Source organism: Anolis carolinensis, chromosome 6 (assembly GCF_035594765.1).
Source record: "Anolis carolinensis isolate JA03-04 chromosome 6, rAnoCar3.1.pri, whole genome shotgun sequence".
NCBI lineage: Eukaryota > Metazoa > Chordata > Lepidosauria > Squamata > Dactyloidae > Anolis > Anolis carolinensis.
This window is the reverse complement of record NC_085846.1, coordinates 4,891,047-4,908,891: the sequence shown is the minus strand read 5'-3', so window position 1 is coordinate 4,908,891 and position 17,845 is coordinate 4,891,047. Positions and strand designations below refer to the sequence as shown.

The following is a 17,845-nucleotide window of genomic DNA, read 5'->3' as shown; positions in this document are numbered from 1 at the left end:
AGCTGGGCTATTTAATGGTCGGGGGCTTAACCCGACCCGGGCTTCGAACTCATGACCTCTCGGTCAGTAGTGATTTATTGCAGCTGGTTACTAGCCAGCTGTGCCCAGCCCAGCATGTTTCCAAATGCCGTCTGGAATCGTTTGGCACGGCACCCAGTGTACCCATCACCACTGGGACCACCTGCACTGTTTTTTGCCAGAGTCTTTGCAGTTCAATCTTGAGGTCCTGATAGCGGCTGAGTTTTTCCTGTTGTTTTTCGTCAATGCGACTGTCACCTGGGATGGCGACATCAATGATCCAAACCTTTTTCTTTTCCACAACTGTGATTCCTGGTGTGTTTATTTTTACTATTTATTTACACTATTTATACTCCGCCCTTCTCACCCCGAAGGGGACTCAGGGCGGATCACATCACACATATAAGGCAAACATTTAATGCCTTAACATAGAACAAAGACAAGAGAAACACGGGGCTCCGAGCTGGTCTCGAACTCATGACCTCCTGGTCAGAGTGATTCATTGCTGCTGGTTGCAGCTGGTTGCTCAACAGCCTGCGCCATAGCCCGGCCCCACGTTGTGTGTTAATAATAATAATAATAATAATAATAATTTATTCTTGTACCCCGCCCCATCTTCCCGAAGGGACTCGGGGCGTGTGTTGTGTTCCAGAACTTTGTCAGTCTGGATTCAGAAGTCCCACATTATTATTATTATTATTACAGTAGAGTCTCACTTATCCAACATAAACGGGCTGGCAGAATGTTGGATAAGCGAATATGTTGGATAATAAGGAGGGATTAAGGAAAAGCCTATTAAACATCAAATTAGGTTATGATTTTACAAATTAAGCACCAAAACATCATGTTTTACAACAAATTGGACAGAAAAAGTCGTTCAATATGCAGTAATGTTATGTAGTAATTACTATATTTACGAATTTAGCACCAAAATATCACGATGTATTGAAAACATTGACTACAAAAATCATAGAATCATAGAATCATAGAATAGTAGAGTTGGAAGAGACCTCATGGGCCATCCAGTCCAACCCCCTGCCAAGAAGCAGGAAATCGCATTCAAAGCACCCCCGACAGATGGCCATCCAGCCTCTGCTTAAAAGCCTCCAAGGAAGGAGCCTCCACCACAGCCCGGGGGAGAGAGTTCCACTGTCGAACAGCCCTCACAGTGAGGAAGTTCTTCCTGATGTTCAGGTGGAATCTCCTTTCCTGTAGTTTGAAGCCCTTGTTCCGTGTCCTAGTCTGCAGGGCAGCAGAAAACAAGCTTGTTCCCTCCTCCCTATGACTTCCCTTCACGTATTTGTACATGGCTATCATGTCTCCTCTCAGCCTTCTCTTCTGCAGGCTAAACATGCCAAGCTCTTTAAGCCGCTCCTCATAGGGCTTGTTCTCCAAATGCGTTGGATAATCCAGAACGTTGGATAAGCGAGTGTTGGATAAGTGAGACTCTACTGTATTACTTTTACTATGTATGTATCCAGGGGTTGGAACTGGATATCTCTTGGATATCTTCTAACAGCATGAAACAATACATCTATCTATGTATCTCCCAGGGGTTGGGCTGGATGGCCTTTAAGTGTCCCTTCCAATGCCATGAATCAATCAATCTATCTATGTATCTTTCTGTGGGTAGAACTGAATGTCCCTTGAAGCCATGTCTCTCCCTATGGATCTGCCTCTCTACCCATCTAGGCCTCTATGTGAGTGGGGGTGAGACTAGATGGCCCCCGGGGCCCCGTTCGGCCCGGCTCACCCTGCCGCTTCCTCTCCCGCTCCACCATCACGTGCCGGTGCAAGGCCCGCGCCATGGCCGAGCTCAGCTTCGGGCGCTCCAGCAGCGCCGGCATGGCGAAGGCCGGGAAGAAGGCCCACGGCCAAGGAAGGAAGGAAAGAAAGAAAGAAGGAGGCGGCGGCGGAGAAAGGAAGGAAGGAAGGACGGAAGGAAGAAAGACAGCCGCCCTCCTCCGCCCCTCAGACCCGCCCGCTTCCGCTGTTGCTACGGCTACTTCCGGTTCCGGCTCGCGGTGCCACGCAGACAACACCCCCTCCCGAAACATGGAGCCAAGGACTTCCGTTCCGTGTGTTGTCAAAGGCTTTCATGGCCGGGATCACAGGGTGGTTGTGTGTTTTCCGGGCTGTATGGCCATATTCCAGAAGCATTCCCTCCTGACGTTTCACCCACCAAACTTTAAGACATGACAGTTAAAGTGGTGGCAAACTGCATGACTTCTAGAGCGTGTGCACCTTTAGTAGTAGTGCGAAATGATCAAAGGTCTGGAGAACAAGCCCTATGAGGAGCGGCTTAAAGAACTGGGCATGTTTAGCCTGCAGAAGAGAAGGCTGAGAGGAGACATGATAGCTATGTACAAATATGTGAGGGGAAGTCCTAGGGAGGAGGGAGCAAGATTGTTTTCTGCTGCCCTGCAAACTAGGACACAAGGGAACAAGGGCTTCAAACTACAGGAAAGGAGATTCCACCTGAACCTCAGGAAGAACTTCCTCACTGTGAGGGCTGTTCGGCAGTGGAACTCTCTGCCCCGGACTGTGGTGGAGGCTCCTTCTTTGGAGGCTTTGAAGCAGAGGCTGGATGGCCATCTGTCGGGGGTGCTTTGAATGCGATTTCCTGCTTCTTGGCAGAATGGGGTTGGACTGGATGGCCCATGAGGTCTCTTCCAACTCTACTATTCTATGATTCTATGAAAGCTAAGTGTGTGGGTGGATCCTTCGAGATCCTTTTCCTATCCATAGCTTTCAAGCCTGGAGTCACCCATCTGACTTCTGTGCATTGCATTATTCCTGCCTATACAGACTGCCTTTCTCCCTGTTGCGCTGGGCTGTGGCGCAGCTGGCTAGTAACCAGCTGCAATAAATCACTACTGACTGAGAGGTCATGAGTTCGAAGCCCGGGTCGGGTTAAGCCCCCAACCATTAAATAGCCCGGCTTGCTGTTGACCTATGCAGCCCCGAAAGATAGTTGCATCTGTCAAGTAGGGAAATTTAGGTACGCTTTATGGGGGAGGCTAATTTAACTAATTTACAACATCATAAAAAAAAACTGCCAGCAAAACACGAGGAAAGGAATGAGGAAGTACAGCCATTAGTGGACAGTGAAGCAACAGCTCCCCCTGTGGCCAGAATCGTGAAGCTGGAAAAAAATGTTAAATGCCTCTGTGTCTGTCTAAATATGTTGTTTGTCTGTTGGCATTGAATGTTTATTTATTTATTTACAGTATTTATATTCCGCCCTTCTCACCCCGAAGGGGACTGAGGGTGGATCACATTACACATATAGGCAAACATTCAATGCCTTTTAACATAGAACAAAGACAAGGCAAACATAGGCTCCGAGCGGGCCTCGAACTCATGACCTCCTGGTCAGAGTGATTCATTGCAGCTGGTTACAGCTGGCTTGCTCTCCAGCCTGCGCCACAGCCCGGGCCCATATATATGTTCATTGTGATCCGCCCTGCGTCCCCTTCGGGGTGAGAAGGGCGGAATATAATTACTGTAAATAAATAAATAAATAAATAAATTCATTTTGCTAGCTCCGTCCAGTCTGTTGTGGTCAGTCAAAAAACAAAGAATACACATTTCAAACTATGTTATTAAAAAACTATGTTTTTAAGCTACCCAACAAAATATTGCTTAAGAGAGAGAGGCGTCACAGGTTTGTTGCTTGCAAAAGATCTCTTTCTTGTATTGGGAAGGTTTGGGAGAAGGCCAAAGACACACAAAGACACAAAAAGACATAAAACCAGTTGAATCGTGGTTTATAAACCCTTGCAAGACGGGAGAGAGGAGGGAGAACGCGCTGTACAACCTTTTGAACTTTTTGTCTGGAACAAAGACAACAATGACAAAAAAAATAAACCCTTTCAGCTTGAGACAGATGTACAAAAAGTAATGCATGTCATTTTTCCAACACATAAAGTGAAAAAAGCAGCATAAATACCATTTAAAATATAATAGAACTCAAAGTGGGAGAAAAAGGGTGGCCGTTTTTGAGCCTTGTACCCTTCCCCCCCCTTAAACAATTCACATTTTTGTTTGTTTGTTTGTTTGACAACCAACACACAAATAAATAAATAAGGGAAGGGAGGGGAAGAGAACCAAAAAAAAACCACATACCAAGGGATGGACTGAGGCAACTTTCCAAATGGAAGAAAATGAGCAGGGAAATGAACGGAAAAGTCTGAATGTCAGAGGTGTGCTTGTCTTATTAGAGGGATTATCGGGACTTACCTTAAATATTAAAGAAAGAAGTATTTCAAGTTCATCTGCAATCAGTGGGACATTCTTCCAAACCCAGCTGCCCACTTCAAACCTTCTAAACGGGTTCAATTGTCTGCGTGAATTAAAACTCTAGCAAACTCGCTGGATCCCCATTTCTTGCCTCCTGACCTTGATTGTCTAGGACTTTCTTGGCAGGAGGAACCTGGTTTTGGGGAAGGGGGAGATGAAGCCAACTTCCACGGAGGACAATGCCAACACAAACAGGACGACAAAGCCAAAATCCTCCCCCAACTCTGACAATAGTGATAATAATAATCAATTTGCATCTTCGGGACAAGACGGTGGGGTTTCTGCTTCCACCGGCCCAACAAAACACACATCTTTCTAAAAGGTCTAACCTTGCTTGGATCGCAAGCCTACCAATTTCTCTTTCCAAAGCTGGAGAATTCATTCATACTAACTCTTTCCCCCAGTTAATACAAAGGGGGCTTGAAGAGATCTGGGGAGGAAGGGAAGGAGGGAAAGGAAGTTTTGTCAGTAGAGAAGGCCTTGAGACCTTCTGCCAAGGCCACCCTCCCTCCCATCCCAGTGGAAAAAAAGTCAACCAAGTCCATTTGTGGCCACTAAACAACTCTCCACCCCGCTGCCGTCCCCCACCCGTGCCCCGCCAAAAAACCCTTAAAACCCTTCTTCATGCTTTTTAAATAAAAGGTTCCACTCCACACCTGGCCCTCCCTCCCTCCCTCCCATTAGCTTTGTCTCGCCTCTGTGCAAAAAAAAGGGGGGGAAGGGGAGAGGAGGGAACAGCAGCCACCGTCTCCCCTCCCACGAGCCTCTTGTGCCCATTGTGTGAAGCATGTGTCGGAACCGCAGGCTCCACCGGTCTGTGCGTAAGAGGGCAGGTCGTCGCCGGCCAAGGGTCTCCGGTTAGGGCGGAGTCAGTTTTTGGCAAGACCCAGGCCCACCCGCCCCTCTCGTCCCCGCCTCCGCGGCCGTGGCATGTCGGTCGTAAGGATCCCGATCCCATTCGAGGGCGAGGAGGGGGCTCTCACTCCACCCGGACGAGGAGGCCGTACAGGACCGTGGCGCCTTTCTCCTTGGTGACCCACTCGATCTCGGCACTGCTGAAGCGGGGGTCCAGGGGCTCGGGCGCCGCCAGCGACTGGGCGCACACCTTGTAAGACCCCGGCCGGACGCACACCTGGAAGGCCACCTGGGCGGTGTGCTGCCGGTGAGACTTGGGGTCTTTGAATCTGGAAAGAGGACAAAGAGGAGGATTAATTACTACTGTGTTTCCCCAAAATTAAGACAGTGTCTTATATTAATTTTTGTTCCCAAAGAGGTGCTAGGTCTTATTTTCAGGGGATGTCTTATTTTTCCACAAAGAAGAATTCACATTTATGGTTGAATTTTTAAAAAAAAGGAAAATGTATTATCTACTGTACAGTAGTTGTCATTACAAACCAGCATAACCAAATAATAATAATAATAATAATAATAATAATAATAATAATAATAAGTTTATTTATATCCCGCCTCCATCTCCCCCGAAGGGGACTCGGGGCGGCTTACAGCAAAATCAGATACAAAGCAATGATAAAATAAAATATGAAACATCAAAGAACAATAACAAAAACCAATAATAATATATACGCAGCAACCAAAAAAACCACAACGCGGTATTAAAACATCAAATTAAAAACAATGAGGTTGCAATAGTGGATAAGCAAGGTGCACATTATGAGTTAAAAAATTTTAAATAGATAAATAGATAACCAAACTGTGAATCCTTTCAAGATTTTCTATATTATATTTTATTGCTATACTGTTTTTAAGTTACTGTTTTAAATTTCTGTTCTTCTGTCTTATTTTTCCACAAAGAAGAATTCACATTTATGGTTGAATTTTTAAAAAAAGGAAAATGTATTATCTACTGTACAGTAGTTGTCACTACAAACCAGCATAACCAAATAATAATAATAATAATAAGTTTATTTATATCCCGCCTCCATCTCCCCCGAAGGGGACTCGGGGCGGCTTACAGCAAAATCAGATACAAAACAATGATAAAATAAAATATGAAACATCAAAGAACAATAACAAAAACCAGTAATAATATATACGCAGCAACCGAAAAAAACACAACGCGGTATTAAAACATCGAATTAAAAACAATGAGGTTGCAATAGTGGATAAGCAAGGAGCACATTATGAGTTACAAATTTTTAAATAGATAAATAGATAACCAAAATGTGAATCCTTTCAAGAATTTCTATATTATATTTTATTGCTATACTGTTTTTAAGTTACTGTTTTAAATTTCTGTTTGTATGTAAATTTATGTTGTTGTTGGGCTTGTCCCTGTGTCAGCTGCCCTGAGTCCCTTCTAGGAGATGGAGGTGGGATACAAGAATAAAGTTATTATAACAGTATTATTATTTCTTGTTACTACCTTTATTTCCATGTACAACAATCTATGGCATGTACATTTACCGATCCTGCATTCTTCCAAACAAAAACTTTGCTAGGTCTTACTTTCGCGGGAGGCCTTATATTTAGCAATTCAGCAAAACCTCTGCTAGGTCTTATTTTCTGGGGATGTCTTATTTTAGGGGAAACAGGGTAGTAACACCCTTAAAACCCCACTGACGTCTTCTCCGACCTCACTCCTCGCCCACTGCATGTTGCACTATAAAGGGCCAGAGTGAAGACGAGGAAGGGAATTTTGGTTTACAGATGCAGGTGTCAGATGATGGGTTGCAAGATGAATTTCAGGATGATGTCATGGGGAATTATGGAATTCAGACACAAGCAGCCTGTGGATGAACTCCTGGACCAGCCTGTCACAGAGGAAAACCAAGGAGACATTTCCATGGGAAATAATGAGCAGGATTTGTCTCAGGCTCCCGTTCAGGTGCAAGATAATTAACTGTTTGGCCTTGACGGTCAGGCCGTGTCTGAAGCTCCGCTGCTATCTCGGGCGGATTGTTTGCAATGGAAAGGAATGCCTTGGCGTAGCTTGAGATTAGCTGGAAAACGGGAGACCACTGAAGGGAAAAGAAATGCATTTTTGGGTTGCTTTTAAAAACAGTGTGTTAGGAGACAAATCTCTGTCAAAGCAAATCCTCGCTTCATCAGGGTGGATGGTCTATGTCTTCATGCATTGGAAATTCTCCTGTTTGTGAATCCTTGTAACCTGTGGACTATTGTATCTTTGGGAATGGACTTTTGCTTCTTGTTTATGGATTATTGGATTTATTGACTCTATTTTACAACTACTTTTGGAACTATATTTCTGCCTGCTTTGATACTACATATATATTCTGCTTTTGCTCAAAAAAACTACAAAAAACTATCTACTGTGTGTGGCCTGATGTCTACAGCAAGGTGAACTATTCTGAGGTGCGACAAAAGGGGTCTGGGAGTCTTAGGTCCTTTCTACACTGCCATATACAATCAAGATTATCTGCCTTGAGGTGGATTATCTAGTCATGTGGCCGGCATGATTGCATGAAGCGCCGTTACCTTCCCGCTGGAGCGGTACCTATTGATCTACTCACATTGGCATGTTTTCGAACTGCTAGGTTGGCAGAAGATATAATACAATATGGTAATTTAGTGCCAATATTGTGCTATGCTAATAATATAATATTGTATGTAAATTTAATTTGTAAGCCGCTCTGAGTCCCCTTTGGGGTGAGAAGGGCGAGATATAAATGTATTAAATAAATAAATAAATAATAAATTTATTAAATAAATAAAATTACGGGAAAAGAGATCCCGCCCAAACATTAGGAAGAACTTCCTGATGGCAAGAACTGTTTGACAGTGGAATATATTCCATCAGTGGGGTGGAGTCTCCTTTTCTGGAGACTATCAAGCAGAGGCTGAATGGCCATCTGTCGGGGGTGCTTTGATTGTCACGGGTTCCACCGTACTCCAAATCCTTCACGATTTTGTAGCACTTTATTAACTACTTCATGTTTACAAAACACGTAGCGCACTTTCGCCCAGTTCGTTTTTATGATTTTATCGCTGTATTTTAATATGTTTTTACCAATGTTTTTGCTATAGGCCCGGGGTATGGCGCAGGCTGGTGAGCAGCCAGCTGCAACAAATAATAATAATAATAATAATAATAATAATAATAATAATAATAATAATAATAAGTTTATTCTTATATCCTGCCCCATCTCCCCGAAGGGACTCGGGGCGGCTCACAGCAATAATAAAAACAGTGACAAATTACACATTATAAAATCAAACATGAAAAGCAGTCATACAATCAATACATAAATCACATGTTAAAAACAAGGAGCTAAACAATTCTAGGCCGAAATAGAGGGCTACATGGAGAAGGTAGCTTCGTGGCAGAAGTCCTCAGCAAGGTATCAATAATCATGGGAGAACACTCTTTAATTAAATGGGCAGACAAATTAACCCCAAATATTAATCGTCGAAGGCCCTCCGGAAAAGCCAGGTTTTAAGGCTTTTCTGGAAGGCAAGGAGGGTGGGGGCCTGTCTAATCTCCCTCGGGAGTGAGTTCCAGAGGCGGGGGGCCACAGCGGAGAAGGCCCTCTCTCTCTCTCGTCCCCACCAGCCGCAACTGCGAAGGTGGTGGGAGCGAGAGGAGGGCCTCCCCGGAAGAGCGAAGAGATCGTGCAGGTTCATAGGGGGAGATGCGGTCTCTAAGGTAGGTAGGTCCCAAATCGTTTAGGGCTTTGTAGGTGATAACCTGCACCTTGAATTGGGCCCGGAAAACAAACAGCAGCCACTCTGACCAAGAGGTCATGAGTTCGAGGCCAGCTCGAAGCCTGCATTTGTCTTTGTTCTATGTTAAGGCATTGAATGTTTGTCTTATATGTGTAATGTGATCCGCCCTGAGTCCCCTTCGGGGTGAGAAGGGTGGAATATAAATACTGCGAATAAATAAATAAATAAATATTTTTATGTTAATGTTTATTCCTTTGAGCGTGGTGTTGGCTGTTTGATGTGTTTTAAGTTCCTTACTGTACTTGCTTGGGCTTTCGCCCCATGTAAGCCGCCCCGAGTCCCCTTGGGGAGATGGAGGCGGGGTATAAGGATAAAGATTATTACTATTACTATTATTATTATTATTATTATGTCTTTCATTATGGTAGAATAGAGTTGAATCGGATAGCCCTTGTGTCTCTTCCAACTCTAGGATTGTATATTTGGTTGGAAATGCCTCCTGCACCTTTAATGGTGATATAGAAGAGGGTATTTGTCATGATCTCCAATCTTTGACATCTTCTGACAAAGAACAGATGCCAGCCATAAAACAGGCCAGCCATAAAAACTCAATTACCCTCTGGTATGTGAGAGCCCCTATATAAATGGGCTAAAGAGAAGGTTCTGGTATTCTCTACAAATTATCGGGTTCTCTTCTCCCAGTTGTGCTGTGGGTCAGTCTTCCACCAGAAAAAAGCACCAAGACACACACTGGTAGATTCCAACAGGTTTTATTGTACAGAATACCGGAACCTTCTCTTTAGCCAATTTATATAGGGGCTCTCACATACCAGAGGGTAATTGAGGTTTTATGGCTGGCATCTGTTCTTTGTCAGCCGACCGGAGATGTCAAAGATTGGAGATCATGACAGTATTTCAGCAGGAGTTGCTTGCTTGTGGAAGAACCAGGTCTTCGACAAAACCATTCAAGGGAGAAGGGCCGTTCCCAGTTTCCACGCTGGGCAGCCCAACCCAGGATACGTACTGCACTTTGGTGGCAAAAGGCTCCAGCCCGGCGTAGCGCAGAGTCGGCGACAGCAGGACGCGCTGGAGCTCCTCCCGGCCTTGCGAACTGTTCTCCTCCGACTCGAGGTACCCTCCGCTGCCGCTGCCCCCGCCGCTCCCGCCTCCGCCGCCCCCTCCTCCCTGGGGGTCCGCCTTGACCGGGCGGCAGCTCAAGATGGACGTACTTCCTATGGGGCCAGGAAATCGAAAAAGAGAGAGGAAGCATTGGCTACCAAGCAAAGGTTTCCATTCAAAATAACACAGGCATGGGCCAACTTGGGCCCTCCTTCTGGGTGTTTTGGACTGCAACTCCCACCATTCCTAACAGCCTCAGGCCCTTTCCTTTTGCCCCTCCGCCGCTTAAGCGGCGGAGGGGCAAAAGGAAGGGGCCTGAGGCTGTTAGGAATGGTGGGAGTTGAAGTCCAAAATACCTGGAGGGCCTAAGTTTGCCCATGCCTGCCCCAGACCTGTTCAGGGAGAAAGCATCACCAGCTTCCGTTCCTTACCAGGCACCAGCTCTCCTTGATCCAACATGCGCCGTATGGCCCCGATGCTCGTCCCGTGAAAGGCCATGTGCCACTTCTTACAGGTACTGGCCACCTCCAGCCGGGGATTCACCCTACAAAAAGATATGAAGCAGAAAGAGAACGGAAGTGATATCCAGCTTGGCCCAATTGGCAGAAGAATGCAACTTTTAAAATTTGACTAAAATGTAATACTACCATGATGAAAAATATGATATACTAGCTTTGCCCGGCCACGCGTTGCTGTGGCTTATGGGAATCATTTGTTGGCCAGGTGGAACAGCAGCCTCAAAGCCTGGCCGTTTTCTGGACTAGCTGGAGTCACACCCTCAATCCAAGAGCCTGGCTACTTCCTTTGTAGGGGAATCCTTGTTTGGCCAGCTTGAACTGCACTGAATAGTCTTGCAGCTTAAAAGCCTGGCCGCTTTCTACATGGGGCATCCTTGCTAGGCCAGGTTGAATGGGACGGAGTAGCCTCGTGGCTTCAGAGCTTGGGGGTTTTCTCTCTAGGGGAAATCTTGGTTGGCCAGGTTGAATAGCACTGAATAGCCTTGCTGCTTGCAAGCCTGGCCGCTTTCTACCTTGCAGAATCCTTGGTTGGCCAGTTTGAATAGCAATTAATAGTCTCAGTGTGGCAGGTATGAATGCTGCAATTAGCCACCTTGATTAGCCTTTAATAGCCTTGCAGCTTCAAAGCCTGGCTGCCTCCTGCCTGGGGGAATCCTTTGTTGGGAAGTGTTAGCTGGCCCTGATTGTTTCCTTTCTGGAATTCCCAATTTCCCGGCTTTCAGAGTGTTGCTCTTTATTTACTGCCCTGGTTTTAGAGATTATATTGTTCTGTATTATTATACCACAGTAATTATTTCATATTACAGTAGAGTCTCACTTATCCAACATTCACTTATCCAATGTTCTGGATTATCCAATGCAGTTGGCCTTTTAGTAGTCAACGTTTTTGTAGTCAATGTTTTCAATACCTTATTATTATTATTATTATTATTAATTTTATTATGACACAGCACACAAGATAGATATGCTGGATTTCGTATCACAAAATCACAAGTCGAACACTTCCCAAGCGTTTAGGACTGTGTGATGTATTTTCAGATGATGCGTGCAGATCCCAGTAGGGTGGCCTTTTGCAGTTGGCAGATCATAATTTTGTCAATGTCTATTGTTTCCAAATGCCGGCTGAGATCTTTTGGCATGGCACCCAATGTGCCGATCACCACCGGGACCACCTGCACTGGTTTCTGCCAGAGTCTTTGAAGTTCAATCTTGAGGTCCTGATAGCGGCTGAGTTTTTCCTGTTGTTTTTCGTCATTATTATTATTACTTTCTGAAGCTGAAAGTTGGAAAATGTTGAATTACCTTCTACTGTCTGTCTGTATGTATGAGTTGTATGTCTATAAATGCCATTGAATGTCTGCCATGTATATGTGCACTGTGATCTGCCCTGAGTCCCCTTCGGGGTGAGAAAGAAGGGCAGAATATAAAATACTGTACATATAAATAAATAATGCCCCATTTAGGGCTGGGACACACAGTTAGAAGCTCTTCACTAGAGGGCCTAGAGAAGCCGTATCAATCCAATCTGCCAATGTTAAACCCACAAATGCAGACTGTCATCTTCTTGGTTCACCTCCCAGGCGATCCCCGCTGGCTCCATGAAGGCTTGCTGATTGACACCCATACCTGAGGTTGAAGCGGCACCATCCAAAGGGCAAGGCATAATCCCGGGGCGGCTCCCCTCGCTTGTAGTAGGCCTCGTCTCCTCGGAGCTTGTGGCAGGACTCACAGTAGCAGAGGCTGAACTTGGGGTCTTCGGCGAAATAATCGTCTGCAGAAAGAGAGAACGAAACGGGGATGATATAACGCAAGTTTGGGGAAAATTCAGCCCTCCTTCTGGGTGTTTTGGACTCCAACTCCCACCATTCTTAACAGCCTCAGGCCCTTTCCTTTTGCCCCTCCGCCGCTTAAGCGGCTGCGGGGCAAAAGGAAGGGGCCTGAGGCTGTTAGGAATGCTGGGAGTTGGAGTCCAAAACACCCGGAGGGCTGAAGTTTTCCCATGCCTGCTGTATTATCTCCTCATAAGAAGCCAACGCAGGCTAGAGAAACATGGCAAATCTTGCCCCAAACATCATTCCCACCTGGGAGGAGGAGGAGTTCCTTGAAGCGTGCACAGAGTGCATGGTATTCGCAGGTCTTGGTGGTGTTCAGGTCCACTGGGGGCGTCCAACATACGCTCTCCTTGATCCCTGGGATGGAAGAGAAGCCACCTTTGTTTACAATGGGAAGAGGACAAAAGTTGGGGAACGGATTGGGGCAGGTTTGGACCCCCAGGGAATCAATTCCATTGAAATATGCTAAAAGAGTGTTCTCTGGATACCCCAGAGGGATAAAAAGAAATGTAAATCAGTCACAGAGCAAATAACAACAACAACAACAACAACTTTATTTTTATACTCCACCTCCAGCTCCCCGAAGGGACTCGGGGCGGCTTACATGGGTTCAAGCCCAAATAAAACAATAACAATATAAATCACATCAATGAAAAAAGACACGCACAGTTATAAAATTTAAACATTAACATATAGAGGTAACATAGTAGACTTAATAATATATGATTTAAAACATGGGAAAGTTATAAAACCAAACTGGGTATAATGTAATATTACATTCCACCATGTCTCCTGTGTCACTATAACAATATAATAATATATGATACTCGTATTGTGCTATACTAATAATATAATATATTGTATATACATATAATATTGATAATTATATTATAATGTAATACAATATAATAATAATACACTATATTTGTATATTTATATTACATGTAATATTACCAATAATATTGCAATATAGCAGTATAGTACAATATAGTAATATATAATGCTTATACTGTGCCATACTAATAATATAATATAGTGCATGCATATATACCGTATATACTCGAGTATAAGCTGACCCGAGTATAAGGCGAGGCACCTAATTTTACCACAAAAGAAACCTGGGAAAACACTGACTCCAGTATAAGCCGAGGGTGGTAAATTTCAGAAATAAAAATAGATACTAATAAAATTGCATTAATTGAGGCATCAGTGGGTTAAATGTTTTTGAATATTTACATAAAGCTCAAATTTAAAATAAGACTGTCCAACTCTGATTAAATCATTATTCTCACCTTCTTCAATGTAAATGTGCTTACGTATCCTTTTAATAATATATAGAGTAAAATAATAAATGTAATAATAATAATATCAGAGTCAAATAATAAATGTATTATTAATAATAATAAAAATAGAGTGAAATAAATGTAATATTAGCAACAATAATAGAGAAAAATAATAAATGTACCATATATTCTCGAGTATAAGCTGACCCAAATATAAGCCAACCAGGACCCTCACCTGAGTATAAGCTGAGGGGGGCTTTTTCAGTCTTAAAAAAGGGCTGAAAAACTAGGCTTATACTCGAGTATATACAGTAACTTGTAAGCCGCCCTGAGTCCCCTTTGGGGTGAGAAGGGCGGGATATAAATGTCGCAAATAAATAAATAAATATATAAAATGACAAATTCAGTGGGGGAAAAATAATTTGAAACTTGGCAATGAAATGGAGGATGCTCCTAGAATCTGTTTGGGGCCTAAAATAAAACTTTTCAAGACTGAAGAGAGAGAAAGGGAGGTTAGGGTATTAAAGGAAAAACATCCCAAAGCCAGACAGAAGAACCCCAGGCGACTCACCGTCCACCATGTCGGCCTTCTCCATGTCTCCCTGTCCATGGGGGTCCGCTCCCTCCGCCCCCACCGCAGGAGTGTCGTTGGTGACGATGGTAACCTAACGGAGAAGGGGACGATGGGTTAAGAAAGGTATCAAACCTTGAGGAACAGGAGGGAGCCCTGGATGTTACAGGGAAACAGAAATATCCTCTTAAAATTTAGCATGTTTTATCTAATCCAGTTTTCAGGGGGAGGCATTGTCAGTGTTACTGATGTTTAAGTGAAAATATCCTTTAGTTTAAACAGCATGTGAAGAGAAATTATAGTAGTTCATGAGTAAATGCAATGGAGATGTGGAATATTGATAGAATGATAGCTACGCAGTTTCCGGTAGCAAACAATAGAAAAGGGGGAAGCGTGTTGTTCTTTCGCCATGATGTGATCCAGATCGAATGTGTTTTAAGATTCTGCTAGAAATATTTCTTGTAAATAAAGTAGAAAGATCCGCTCTCTATGGGAGCAGATTCACAGAGTCTGTGTGAACTGTTTTTCCTAAAACAGTAGAGTCTCGCATATCCAACCTTCGCTTATACAATGTTCTGGATTATCCACTGTAGTTTGCCTTTTAGTAGTCAATGTTTTTGTAGTCAATTTTTCAATACATTGTGAAGTTTTGGTGCTAAATTCCTAAGTACAGTAATTACTACATAACGTTACCTCTGCAACTATTTGTGAACTATATGTATTCTCAAGAGCTAAGAAGAGGATAACACTATGTTTACCAACCCGAGTCCCTTTGGGGAGATGGTGGCAGGGCATAAATAAAGGTGTTTTTTATTATTATTATAGAGAGAGCTAAGAAGATAGTTCCATCTTGTCTCCTGTGTCATAGCAACATGCTATGCTAATTTTATATGCATATATATATATATATATATATATATATATATATAACATTTATAAAACAGTAGTCTCTCACATATCCAACATTCGCTTATCCAACGTTCTGGATTATCCACTGTAGTTTGCCTTTTAGTAGTTGATGTTTTTGTAGTCAATTTTTCAATACATTGTGAAGTTTTGGTGCTAAATTCGTAAGTACAGTAATTACTACATAACGTTACCGTGTATTGAACTGCTGGGATTTTTCTTCACATGCTGTTTAAACTAAAGGCTGTTTTCACTTAAACATCAGTAACACTGACAATGCCCCTCCTGAAAACTGCATTGCTAAATTTTAACGTAACATAAACACTTTTTAAGCATTTCATCACACTTAGTTTCCTAATGTTTAGGTGGAATCTCTTTTCCCAATTCTTCCCCTCTCGTTCTTAACTGGGTCCCCAAAACAAGACCTTTGTGGAACCATTTGGAGAAGCCACCTTAGCTCCCTGGCTAAGTAGAATTAGAATCATAGAATAGTAGAGTTGGAAGAGACCTCATGGGCCATCCAGTCCAACCCCATCCTGCCAAGAAGCAGGAAATCGCATTCAAAGCACCCCTGACAGATGGCCATCCAGCCTCTGCTTAAAAGCCTCCAAAGAAGGAGCCTCCACCACAGTCCGGGGGAGAGAGTTCCACTGCCGAACAGCTCTCACTGTGAGGAAGTTCTTCCTGATGTTTAGGTGGAATCTCCTTTCCTGTAGTTTGAAGCCATTGTTTAACTGCCTTCCTTAGTGATGACTGCCTACTACCTGGATTAAACCCTTGTGCTGGCTGAACTGCTGACCTGAAGGTTGCCAGGTGAGCTCCCATCTGTCAGCTCTATTTTGCAGGGACATGAGAGAAGCCTCCCAAGAGGATGGTAACACATGCAGGCGTCCCTTGGGCAACGTCTCTGTAGGCGGCCAATTCTTTCACACCAGAAGTGACTTGCTTATGTTCTTAAGTTGCTTCTGACACAATTAAAAAAAGAACTATCCCCCCTGCAGCAGGGTCTTCCTGTGCCCCCCCCAACCCGGCTCTTCTCAAAGCCTCACCTGTTCGCACTGCCCGTAGAGGTCGATGAGGACGTAGCAGGGGCTGGGGACGTCCTGCGCGGCCACCCCTTGGTCCATCCCGTTGACGAAGAGGTGGAGGCCGTTGCTGGCATCAACCAGGAGGCCCAGCACCGTCCCTTCGGGGCACGTGTCCAGGTTGGGACCGTAGTTCTCACAGATCTGGGACCCAGAGAGAAAGACAGAGGTCGTTGCGTTATCAAAGTGTGATCTTCTAGAAGTCTAGGCCGGGCATCTTCAACCTGTAACCCTCCAGCTCAGGCATGGGCCAACTTTGGCCTTTTGGGTGTTTTGGACTTCAACTCCCACAATTCCTAACATCTGGTAGGTGCAATATATTTTTTTCCCTGATATTTATTGTAAGTTTTTAAAGGGGTGTACATAACAGAAAGGGGGATAAAAAATAAAAAAAGCATATTTAACAATGAGCTACAACCGCATATGAGTACCTGCGTCTTACATATAAAGTTATCTTATCTCATAAATGCTTCCACAGGAACAATCATATAAGGAAAGGAAAAGGAAAGGAAAAAGAAAAAGGAAAAAAAATAAAAAAGGAGGAAGAAGAGTGAGGGATACAAGACAGTGGGGGAAAAGAGAATAGTGTTAAAAAATTACCGTATATACTCAAGTATAAACCAAGCCGAATATAAGCCGAGGCCCCTAATTTTACCACAAGAAAACTGGGAAAACATTGACTCGAGTATAAGCCGAGAGCGGTAAATTCCAGAAATAAAAATAGATATCCATAAAATTACATTAATTGAAGCATCAGTAGGTTAAATGTTTTTGAATATTTACATCAAGCTCTAATTTAAGATGAGACTGTCTAACTCTGATCCAATAATTATTCTCATCTTCTTCAATGTAAATGTGCTTATGTATCCTTTTAATAATAATAAAATAATACATGCAATAATAATAATAATAATAATAATAATAATAATAATAATAATAAATACAGGAAAATAATACATGTAATAATAAACAGAGTAGAATAATAAATGTAATAACAATAAGATCAGAGTGAAATAATACATGTATTAATAATAATAATAATAAAAGTAGAGTAAAATAAATGTAATAATAGCAACAATAAGAGAGTAAAATAATAAATGTAATAATACCGATAATAATAGAGAAAAATAATAAATGTACCATATATTCTCGAGTATAATCTGACCCAAATATAAGCCAACCAGGATCCTCACCCAAGTAGAAGCCAAGGGGTGCTTTTTTAGTCCTAAAAAAAGGGCTGAAAAACTAGGCTTATACTTGCATATATACAGTAGATAAAATAAAATAAAGTAAAACTGAAAAAAGAAGAGAAGAAAAAAGAACACTGAGTAAAAAAGGAAAGAGTTAACAGATAGATAAAATGGTCCTCTGGTCCATTTCACTGGGATAATAAATTTCATTTGTTTAATCCTAATTCTTTTAATACTTGCTACCTTTTCCACCCTTGTTCTATCTATTATTACTCATCTCCTCTTGTTCGTCTTCCCATATTCAAAACAATCTAATCAAAAATAATCTGCTGTTTTTGCTGGAGATACTCTTTTACCGATGACCAGTCAATCTTGTG

General features: G+C 43.1%; 2 protein-coding genes across 5 annotated transcripts in view; both read right to left on the bottom strand.

Moving 5' to 3' along the window:
* Positions 1-2,013, bottom strand: part of gps2 (G protein pathway suppressor 2) — a 32,161-nt gene extending 30,148 nt beyond the window's left edge. The window contains exon 1 of the mRNA XM_062957622.1: positions 1,772-2,013. Coding sequence (XP_062813692.1) covers positions 1,772-1,865 — 94 coding nt within the window. The 5' untranslated portion in view covers positions 1,866-2,013. The remainder of the gene's footprint in view (positions 1-1,771) is intronic.
* A 1,758-nt stretch (positions 2,014-3,771) lies between these two features.
* neurl4 (neuralized E3 ubiquitin protein ligase 4) overlaps positions 3,772-17,845 on the bottom strand; it is a 50,907-nt gene continuing 36,833 nt past the window's right edge. For all 4 annotated transcript variants that reach the window (XM_062957618.1, XM_062957619.1, XM_062957620.1 and 1 more), the window contains exons 23-29: positions 16,243-16,422; positions 14,288-14,381; positions 12,683-12,790; positions 12,228-12,372; positions 10,515-10,627; positions 9,989-10,196; positions 3,772-5,504 (exon numbers count right to left, since the gene is read on the bottom strand). In XM_062957618.1, the coding sequence (XP_062813688.1) occupies positions 5,300-5,504; positions 9,989-10,196; positions 10,515-10,627; positions 12,228-12,372; positions 12,683-12,790; positions 14,288-14,381; positions 16,243-16,422 (1,053 nt within the window). In that variant the 3' untranslated portion in view covers positions 3,772-5,299. The remainder of the gene's footprint in view (positions 5,505-9,988; positions 10,197-10,514; positions 10,628-12,227; positions 12,373-12,682; positions 12,791-14,287; positions 14,382-16,242; positions 16,423-17,845) is intronic.